The 10,780-nt window shown below is 50.5% G+C and overlaps 1 protein-coding gene across 1 annotated transcript; it reads right to left on the reverse strand.

The window, feature by feature from the left end:
• Window positions 1-4,825: 4,825 nt before the first annotated feature.
• LOC143518342 (insulin receptor substrate 1-B) lies at window positions 4,826-10,446 on the reverse strand. Its single transcript, XM_077010780.1, has 2 exons — window positions 9,613-10,446; window positions 4,826-8,067 (listed from the first exon to the last, which is right to left on the reverse strand). Exons 1-2 carry the CDS (start codon window positions 9,962-9,964, stop codon window positions 4,826-4,828), a joined length of 3,594 nt encoding a protein of 1,197 aa, XP_076866895.1. The 5' UTR covers window positions 9,965-10,446.
• Between the last annotated feature and the right edge of the window lie 334 nt (window positions 10,447-10,780).

Raw genomic sequence — 10,780 nt, forward strand, 5'->3', positions numbered from 1 at the left:
AAAAGAAAAAGAGAATCTGGGAGAATGCTAAAAGATCAGATAAAAGGATGGAGGAGAGGAAGGAAAGAAGGAGAGAGATGGAGAGGGAGAGAAAAGAGAGCAAAAGAAACAAAACAAGAGAGGCAAGAAGAGAGGGAGACAGAAAACAGCTTTATTGGCATCACTAAGGAGACCGAACGGACCAGACTTCCTTTGACGTGCACAAAATCAGAAGTCCAAAAATACACCTCCACCCCTCTGAGCAGGTCAGCCCACGAGGTGCACTGCCTCCACCCTTTCTGTGCAGGTCAGAATGGTTTCAACTCATTCTCGTTTGTTTTTGCTTAAATTCTACATTCACCAAAATGTTTAATCTGTGATGAGGGTGAGACAGGCCTGAAGTTCAGCAGCTGTGTCTCAGGTTCGGTCTTTACTGTTGCAGGAGACCTTCTGCGTGAAGACACGCTCTTGCCGTCCATCATCCTTTACGAGGTTTACGGAGAGCGTGCCGCTAGCCTACATCTCGCGACGTGTTCCTGTCTAAATAGTGCTGACAGTTTTTAAACGTGCTTCAGGGTCGTTATCAAGTTGCACGGTAAAAGCTCTCATTAATTATTTACTGCCGGAGAATCGCTTCGACGTTTTTGGCTTGTAGTACATACATCTCAGGCCTGTGTACTCATTAAATACCCAGCGTAAGAGTAATACACACACTCGTGTACGCATCAGAGGTCCTTGAGTACCGCCACGTGCATGCCTGCCGTTGCCAAACCACTTCTCCTTATCCGGCAAATATTTCACTATCAGTTTGTGCAAGGTTTTTGTTGCTCGGCTAGACGGCAAAGTTCTTCTAAACGCGGCTACGTGCTCCACGCAAAATGGTGTTGAAGTGTGATAACAAAGAGACAAGCAACCGAAACAAGTGGCTTACAAAGAGAGGACGAGGAATCAGCCTCTCAGAGCCAACACACCCGCAGGCAAGCGAACAAGAAAACAGCTCGCAAATCCAGACTTCACAGTTTTCCTTGGGTTTCTTAATCCATGTTAATCCTTTTTGCGCTAAGTAGCACCTAACGCAAATACACATAAATGTATGTATATTTTATTTCTCTTTCACTGTGTGTGTCTCTCTCTGTGTCTCTCTTCCTCACACACACACACACACACACACACACACACACACACACACACACACACACACACACACACAGCGATATGAGGTGCATTAATGGATCAGTATAATGGAGAGCAGTGTTCTCCAGGCTCCTGGTGATCTGGCTTGATTACAGCTTCTCTGACCCAAAACAACCTGACCGTCTAGACGGCTGTGGGCCAGACCAGTCATCCTGCTCCTGCCCTAACGTTCCCACACACACACACACACACACACACACACACACACACACACACACACACACACACATCTCTCCTCACCTTCCTCCTCTCATCTCATCTCCTCTCGTGTCTTCTCATCTCATATCTTCTCGCCTCCTCTCCCTTCTCTCTTATCTCCTGCTATCTCCTCTCTCCTCTTCCTTCTCTTCTCCTCTCTCCTCTCCTCTTTCCTCCCCTCCATCCTCTTCTACCCTTTTCTCACTCTTAAGGGGACTGCATCTGCGATGCTTTATGCACCGTGACACCCTACACCCTTCCCTCACCATCTCTCTCTCTCTCTCTCTCTCTCCCTCTCTCTCTCTCTCCCTCTCTCCTCTCTCTCTCTCTCTCTGTATCTAGCATTGGTCCTCCACTGAAGAACAGATGTCTCTGCGTCCACATTCCTTTAGTTCTCGTGTCCCCATCTGTCTCCTGTCTCCTCTCTGGGTTTCTACCGTCCTCCTCTTTGTCTCTGGAGTCCTGGCATTCCATTCTCTCTTTTTCTGTGTCATTCTGCCATTTATTCTCTCTCTCCCTCTTTCTCTCTCTCACCCACTCCCTCTCTATCACACACACCCACACTCTCTCTCACTCACATTCTCTCCCCCTCACTCTCCCTCTCTCTTCCTCTCTCTCTCTCTCACTCTCTCTCACTCCCTCTCACTCCCTCTCACTCCCTCTCTCCCTCACACACATCCCCAGTCCTTCGTCCTTGATGAAGAGAGGACGTAGCCGAGCTGGAGATGAAGTGAAAAGTTCTGATTTGGCGCCCCCGTGGCCACGTGACCCGTCACAAACGGACCAAGCACGGGGCATGAAGCTCACCACCAGTGCTGCCCACAGCCCTCCCCACCCACCCCCCTCCGTGGTCTGATGGGATTCAGACGGGCGTTCAAGGGCTGCGATGGGCCTTATCCATGCTGCACTCTACCACCGAGCAGCTCTACTGTCTTATAATTACACCAGCAATGGGTTGTGAGAAAATCTGAATGAAAATGATGACAGATAACATTTAACACTATGTATCTGTATAAAAATTTAACAAATGATGAGAGATAGTGTTTCACACTCCAAGTGCTTTTAGGCCCAGGCAAACTTTAACCTTGGCGACAGGCAGCAGAGGACCTGCCTGGTTCCATCATATGTTCACCACCCACTCACTGACCCATTATTAATCTGATTACAACACTATGGATCCAATACAATGGTGGACACAGCTGATTCACTTGGTTTGCAATGAAAGCCACGTGGATGAAAATCTGATTATATCATTTCGGATTGTGTCATAGTCCAACTACAAATTCTGGACTGTGAATAATTGAGAAAGGTAATTGATTTGTGAACAGCGATGGTGCGTGTAACACAGAACACATCCAGAACACTTAGCAGCGTCCCAGGAGAACACGTATGCTCACTAGTGAAACGTGCTGCTTCTTCTGGATTGGTCCAGATCAAAGAACGTAGGAACAGCATTCACAGTTTTCGTTGGGAATTCCAATGGTGTTCCAGAGATTCATGTTGACGCCATCTGTGGATGTGGGTAACCATGCTGCTATACAAAGTCAACAGTTTAGTTGACAAGAACCTACGTATATGATAATCACATACAATCACAGACCCAAAGGATGCAGCCATTCTGACCACACACGACACAGCTAAGAAACATTTAAATATATGAAAGTATGTCAGAAGTCAGCACCTTCACCCATGTTTACTCTGAACTTGGATTGCTCAAGAAAGCTCACACACTTGTTTTCTCACACTAATGCTCTGGGCTAAAGCAAATCCACTCAAGAATTCCAGAAGTGCTCCAACACAGAAACTGATTGTAAGTTGCATTAATTAACGAACCTGACCTTATTTGGTGCATGTGAGTATTTTAGCCCTCTGTCTTGGACCTTAACACGGACTTACCATGGGAAAAGCCCATGGCACCTGCAACAGGGGTATAGGTTGGGTTGTAGAATTGTCTAATATCTGATCGGAAGATTCTGGCTGTGGGTTTATAGCTTTCTTAACTAAGGATGAAAGCAGAGAACTGGTCCAAAAGGGTAAAAAAGAGAATGTGACAAAGAAAGAAAGAAAGAATGAAAGAATGTAGAGAGAAGACCATCAAAAAAGACAAACAGAGGTGAAGAAGGAGACAGAGAGAGGGAGAAAGGTAGACAGACTGCTAAAGCAATAATCAAGCCCATTTTCAGTGAGAGGGAGACTAAATGCCTGTAATTATCTACAATCACCATGTGCGTTAAACACATGCGTGCGGCTGTAGGGCAGCAGAGTGGAATCCCAAGTGGTGTTAAAATCACAGGCAGATCCTCCTCCAGACTCAGGACCAGTCAGCGGCTTCTGCCCTAACGCCTCCCTACACAGCTACACACAGACCCCACACACAGCTCCACACAGACCCCACACAGCCCCACACACAACTTCACACACAGCCCCACACACAGTTCCACACACAGCTCCACACAGACCCCACACACACCTCAACACAGCCCCACACACAGTTCCACACACAGATCCACACAGACCCCACACAGCCCCCCACACAGCTCCACACACACAGCTCCACACAGCCCCCCCCACACAGCTCCACACACACAGCCCCCCACACACTCACACACACTCAAACACTCGCTTAATTATCTATAATCACTGAGCACCCGTTAAATATAAGATACCATGTGGCCATGCAAAGGAATCCCTCACAAAAACACACACATGCACACACACACACACACACACCATCCCATGCTCGTGCCTTTCTCATCCACAGCACACACTTGTAATATTTAACACTGTCGCATGCTGTTCACACACACACACACAGACTGAGGTTAGCACTACTATATAGGAGCTGTCATGCACTAATACAGGCAGACACTTTGCCGTTCACACCTGGAACAGGCCCATTTACTACCGCTTCACTTTATGAAGAAAACACGCTGGTCTGAACAGGGAAACCGCAGCGTATTTCTATGTCTGTGTCTATCAACATCAGCATTTACATTATTTATGGTATTATTCATCAGCCTGTTATGAAAACCACAACGGCAGCATAAATCACTACATATTCATGAATTTGATACACCCACTAATTTAAATAATAAAAATAGGAGTATTTATTTGACATGACAATGGCACTACTGATAAAAAACACACTGATATTTTATTTCTAAAAATATATTTAAAGAATCTATAAAATCATTTTGTAGGGCAACATTTTAAATTAAATGCAAAACTACAATAGATTGATTTAGTTTTAAACAGGGGGGCTCCAAAACAGAATACCTCCCACAATATGTCACAGCAAAAGAGTATAACTTCACTCAGCACACACATAAAGTCTAGCAAAGGCTCTGCATAAAATGGCCAAAAAATATTAAGATATTGCTTTGGGAATCATCTTGTATTCTCAATTTACATACTTATTGGTTATGCTTTGTTCCATATCTACACACCAAATTAATTACCAACCTTGGCTGTCATTCCGGCTCTTTTGGTGGACTCTCAGTTCCTCCGACTTGAAGAAATCTATGCTGGCATAGGTGTTAATAATAGAGGTGGTGTTTCCTCCCACTGCTGTTCCGCCCAAGCCCACCGTCGACCCTCCTCCGAGGCCAGAGAAAGGTGGTCCGGACGCTCCATCCAGGTTCGTCTGGGAACTCTCCTTGCTGGCTAAGTCAAGGTCAATGTAGTTTAGGCCTTGCTCCAGATTCGAGGACGAAGCCTGGTCCATGGGTAGAGCTGCCACCCCAGGACCGGCACACTGCGCAACGGGGGGCTGCCCTGTGGCCCAAAGGGCGCCGTCTAGGCCGTGGTGTCGAGCTGGAGTGACCTGGGGGGTTTCGGGAAACACTGCAGCGGAGGAAGCAGGCGACACGGGGAGAGGCGCAGGTGCCTTGAAGGAGTCTGAACGGTGCCTCCGTCTCGCTGACGCCTCGGCGCGGATGAGTCTCGTTCCTTGGTCTGACGTGGGGAACACCTTGGTCGGGGAGACGCCTGTGCTTTGTTCGTGCTCCACGGCAGACGGCTCAGCTGGTTGGCCGGGTTTGGGGCCGTGCGAAGGTCCTTCTCCTGTGGCCAGCCCAAGCGCCATTTCCGTGTAGTCCGTGAAAGGAGCGGACACGGCGTCCCCAGACGTCGAGGCCGTCTTCCCGCCCTTTCTGTGTCCGACCTGACCTCCCTGTGCTACTTGGGGATCCCCGGTCAGCTTCTCTCTGGCTTTCGGGGCTATTGCTGCAGTGGGGCTGAAAGACGAGAGTGGTGTGCAGGACAGTGCAGACGGTGAACTGCCCAAATCCATGTTAACATATTCAGAGGATGATGAGACCGAGGTGGAGAGGGGTGTGGAGAAGCTCCGGGGAAGGCTGGTAGAGCCCACTTGGCACAGGGGTGGTCGGTGTAACGATCTTGGATGCCCTTGCACCACAGAGCGCCCTTCATTTACCCCTATTGCCCCTCCACTGCAACCTCCCTGTTTGCCCTTGTAGACGATGCTAACATATTCACCGGAGCTCTGGGATGCTGTGGGCTGCAGCGTCTCCCTGACTCTGGGCAGGGTGTTGGCTTTGGACATGTCCACAAAGAGACTGAAGGGCCTGCCTTTCCGCTGCTGTGAATGACCCTGTTTCTGGACACCCGGCCCTCGTCTCTGCTGGTGATAGTGGTGGGACGAGTCTTTGGGGTGAACACCCCCTACCCTGTGTCCTGTGCTTGAGCGGGTGCACCGCCCTGCTCCCCCAGCAGGCAGGGACAGTGGTTTGTCCTCCAAACTCTCAGTGCTCGCTGAACTGGAGGAGAAGGACGAGGAGGACGGGGACAGGCGGCCACCTCCACTCGGGCCGACGGAAGGGTCAGCCCTGGAGGGGTAGCCGCCACGCCCTGCCCTGCCGACACCTCCACCCTCACCGCCACAAACCCCCTCTGGCCTCCTCCCTTCACCCAGGTTGTCCTCAAAGCGAGTGGAGAGGGCGGTGTGTTTATAGGAGCGTGGCAGGGAGAAGTAGGAGTAGACGGTCTTGGGCTGCAGCGGGTGCTGGTCGGGGTGCGACGGGGGCGTGCTGCAGGCGGACCTGGCGCTGATGGGCGACATGTTCATGTAGTCGCTTCCTGCTCGACTCTCCATGCTGCTCCGGCTGCCCCACAAGCACCCGCTCATGCCGTGTAGATCTGGCGAACAGCTGCTGTTGGGGGACATCATCATATAGCCCTCAGACACGGGAACCCTGATGTGCTGCGGGGGCGAAACACTGCTGTTCGGGGTCATGGCCATGTACTCGTCCCCTCCCTTTGACTCCACTTCTGACGCCGACAGAGACAGGCTCGCTGGAGGAGCTGTAACACCTGGCAACATGGACATGTAGCCACTGTCGATGGGCGCGTCTTCCGCCGCCTCCCTCGTGTTGACGCCTTTGTCGGCCGAGTTTTCCGGTTGTCCGCTCGAAGCCGTCGCCGAGCTTCCCGAGCCTCGTCGGGAGGTAAAGGATTCCCTGCTGGCACTGCGAGACATGACGGCGTACTCTTCGTCTTCTTCTTCTTCCTCGTCCCTGCGTCGGGGTGCCGGGCGCTCCCGGGCGGAGGAAGGAGGGAGGGAGGCGCGCTTGCTAAGCAGCCTGCCCTCGGCTTCATAGTCCCTGCTGGAAGAGCGACGGAGAACCCTGCGTCCGTGCGCTCGCTTGTGAGATCCGTCCCGCTGCCTCGCCACGACGCAACCGGTTGAGGCGTCCACTAAAGAGTTAGGGATGGCGGCAGCCAGAAGGGAGTGCTCGCCGGGACTGGATCCATACTCGTCGGAGGACCCGTAGTCACTGGGGGAGCCTGACATGGACACTCTCTGTGGGATCCGAGCATAGGTGCAGATGGGCACTGTCCCCATTGGCGCTCCACCCAGTCCACACTCGGAACCGTGGCCAGAGCTAGAAGACAGGCTGGGGGCTGGGGATGGCGCTGGATTGGGGGTGTATGGTGCCAAACTGAGCGTGATCTTGGCCGGCGTGGGTGCACGTGTGGGTTTGGGTCGCAGGGTCGGGGTGGTGGAGCAAGAGGACCCGTTAAGGCTCGGACTGGTGCTGAGGGCGGTCATTCTGCCGCCGCCGTCCTCTGTCCGAGCGCCAATGCTGGCCGTGCGGGACCTGGAGAAACCGTGCCGAGAGGTGGGGGACGTGTTAGTGCTGTGTGGCACTGCGGGGGTCTCCGTCCTGGCTCGCCTGGAGAAGCCCACCTGGGAAGGCGGCAGATTGGGGTGGTGGCGACGGGACGGTACGCTAATAGGGTTAGAGGCCGTGCCTCCTCCACAGGAGGCCCCCGCCGCCTGGGTTTTGCTCCGCTGACGGAACTCTTCGCTCAGTGCCTTCATGGCCTCCAGCAGGGTCTCGTGCATGTTCTGCGCCACTACCGAATCCTCCACCTGCATCCAGAACTCTCCGGGCCCCGTCATGGCCGAGCGGCCCACCTCGATGAAGAAGAAGTTCTCCGAATGGCCACAGCGACGCACGTTCATCAGCTGGAGCACCACGGCAGGCCCGTCCGAGTTGAGCTTAACAAAATTCACCGTCTTATCGGTAAGGCAGAGACGGTAGATTCCTATCAGGTTCCTGGCCTGGCCCAAGCCCTTAGGCCACAGTTTCACCTGCCAAACCTCTTTAAAGGGTGGACCAGGGGACAGCAATCCACATTCTCCTCCGCTACCATAGTCATCAGGGGTTTTACCTACAGGGACAACAAATACAAAGAGGTTGCTGAAGCGACATAAAGGAAAACAAATGGAAAGTTGCAGACAGAATTCCCAAATTACTATTCATATTGAACAAACTAAAATGCCTCGGGTAAGATTAATGTTGGTGTAACGTATTTTGTTTAGCTCAGCCATGACCTTTAATGTGACACACTCCACAGGTCACTGCACTGAAGAGAGATTTTGGTAAGGTGTTTCTCTAGCAACAGTTTTTAGTGGTGTAGTTCGTTTGTGTTTGTTTTTCCTATACAGTGAAGCGAAATGAGGTAACATATATATGTATATGTATGTATGTATATATATTATATATAATACATATAATATATTATATATATTATACATTATATGTAAATCTATAAATCTATATACATTATATATCTAATGTAAAATGTTTAATTTCGATTATATATATATATATATATATATATATATATATATATATATATATATATATATATATATATATATATATATATAGATTAGCTTTAATTAAATGGTTAAGTAATGTAGTACATGATAGTATCAGTTAAAAATAACAGCAGCAGCAAATGTCGATGTCTTTTCTGTCGATTCCTTATCTTTCTGTGCTCATGTCGTGTGTATTTGGGTGTACTGTACAGCGGTTGTAAATTTGGTACACTGGGAAAAACACCGACTGCGCATAGTAGACGGTGTTATGGGGAGTAGGCTACGTGTCAGCGGTGTGATAAGGGCGTTTACGGATAAACGGAGAGTCAGCTACGAGCTTCTGAATTTGGAAACACGTACAAGGACACGGGTACGGCGGGGCGGCAGAGTCGTTTTATTGCGTCCCGCCGATCCGTTGCCCTCGTTCAACCCGGTGATCGACTCATGCGTCGATGGGGTGGGGGACCGCGGCAAGCGAGACACGAGGGATATGGGGTTGAAAAAAAAAACCCACTTGCCAATGAAAACACACGGATGCTCGGACGCCCTCGTCGACTGCAGGGCTGTAGCACGGAATGTAGGTTACACGCGCAACATGCATAAACGTGTTGAAAAACAATAACAGACGGCCGCGTGCGCCGCTGCAGCAGTCCGCCACTGCACAATGCGCCACGCTCGCGCGCCACACACCATAGTAATTCACGTCTGCTGAGGACAGCACCAAAACATTGCATAGTGCTGATGTTTTAATTCCGCCAAATGCTCCGGTAAAACCCCAAAAATAAACGAAGAAACGCGCGCTCTTCGTTTAATCTGATAGCACTGCCACGCACTGCGTGCAGCCGCGATGCGTACCGTCTATTTGATAACTGTGCGTGCATATTGCTGTGCGTGCGGTTATAGCTACAACTTCCATCAAAAAAGAGAGAGCAGGGTGTGGGGAATGGTTTTTAAACCCGTATGGCTTTAAACTGTGCTGCAGAAGCGCGTGGTAGCAACGCGGAGCGTGAGTTGATGCACGAGCTACGGTAGAGTACACAGAGATTGTGGTACACCAGGTAGGAATAGACGCAGAGCTGTGAGGGTGTGCTTCATATTTTTTTTTTGCTTACTTCTACACTGGAGGTCCAACATGGCCTGATACCATTCGTTCTGAACCTCTTCAGTGTCCGCAGCGATGGCAAAACTCTCCCCGCGGGTGTACAACACTATCATGTGCTTGTTCTTCGAATCCGCCCGCTTATTGATGTTGAAGCAAGACTCCAGGTTAACGACTTTCTTGGGGACAGGGGACTTGCTCCGGAATTTCTTCTCGTTCTCATAGTATTCGAGTCGGGCAGGGCCCTGCTCCGAGGGGGCCCGGAGGACGAAGAACCGCCGGTGCATAGATTTCTGTTTGCGGAGGTACCCGCTCTTGCGAACGTCCTCGTAGCTTTGCTGCTCCGTCGTCGTCTGGTTCTCCATCGCTTCGCAGTGCGCTCGTTTTTCCCCTCCCGTGCACGCTTAAAATCCCCGGTCCGCTGCACGTCCACTCATCGCATCGCCAGTCCTCTCCTCTGTCTCATCGTGCATCCGCGTGCCCTCCGCGGAGAGCCGAAATAAGAGGCTCCGTTTGTTTTCCTCGAGGTCCCGCTCGTGTCGTGTGCACCCGAACGGACTGACAGGCGTGCACATGCGGCACGCGACGTCTGCACCACGGGCTGCGCTGCCAGCCTACCACAACTGTTTACTGTACAGCGGCGCTCTGCTGATGCTCCAGTGTGTCTGTGACTCCGTCAGTCAGTGTCATCGCGTGTGTGAGTGGGGTAATCATGGCGAGGACTCAACCTGCGGTGCACTGATGGATCTCACTGCAATTCTAGACGCATGTAATTGCCAAAATTACATATTCGACTACAATTCCCTATTTTTATTTTTATTTTTCATTCTTGCGTCCTTTGAATGAGTGTTTTAATTCGATTCTCTATTGTGATATAAATCCCAACTAGGCATTGTGTTTTTTGCCACAAATGGCTAAGGGAACGCATAGACGAGGCAAATCAGTTTATATATTTTTTATTTATATATTCGGGTTTGTACAAGAAGTATTTTTTAATTATTAAATGCGGAATCCCCCTTCCCATGGTCATCGCCAGGTCCGCAGGCCCTAAAGCGGTTGCGCCACCTGCTGGTTAACGTTATGTTCTGATTTGGTCTGGTGTATTGTGTCACGGGTAATGCTGAGCGAAGTGCTTTACACGATACACGCATGCGCAGTTGTTAGGCCGTATTTGCTAAATA

The sequence above is a fragment of the Brachyhypopomus gauderio genome, chromosome 7 (assembly GCF_052324685.1).
Source record: "Brachyhypopomus gauderio isolate BG-103 chromosome 7, BGAUD_0.2, whole genome shotgun sequence".
Lineage (NCBI taxonomy): Eukaryota > Metazoa > Chordata > Actinopteri > Gymnotiformes > Hypopomidae > Brachyhypopomus > Brachyhypopomus gauderio.

Coding starts and splice junctions, on each gene's coding strand:
- LOC143518342 (XM_077010780.1), bottom strand. CDS start 9,964: ATGGAGAACCAGACGACGACGGAGCAGCAAAGCTACGAGGACGTTCGC. Junction 8,068..9,612: donor GTTGGACCTCCAGTGTAGAA/GTAAGCAAAAAA, acceptor TTGTCCCTGTAG/GTAAAACCCCTGATGACTAT.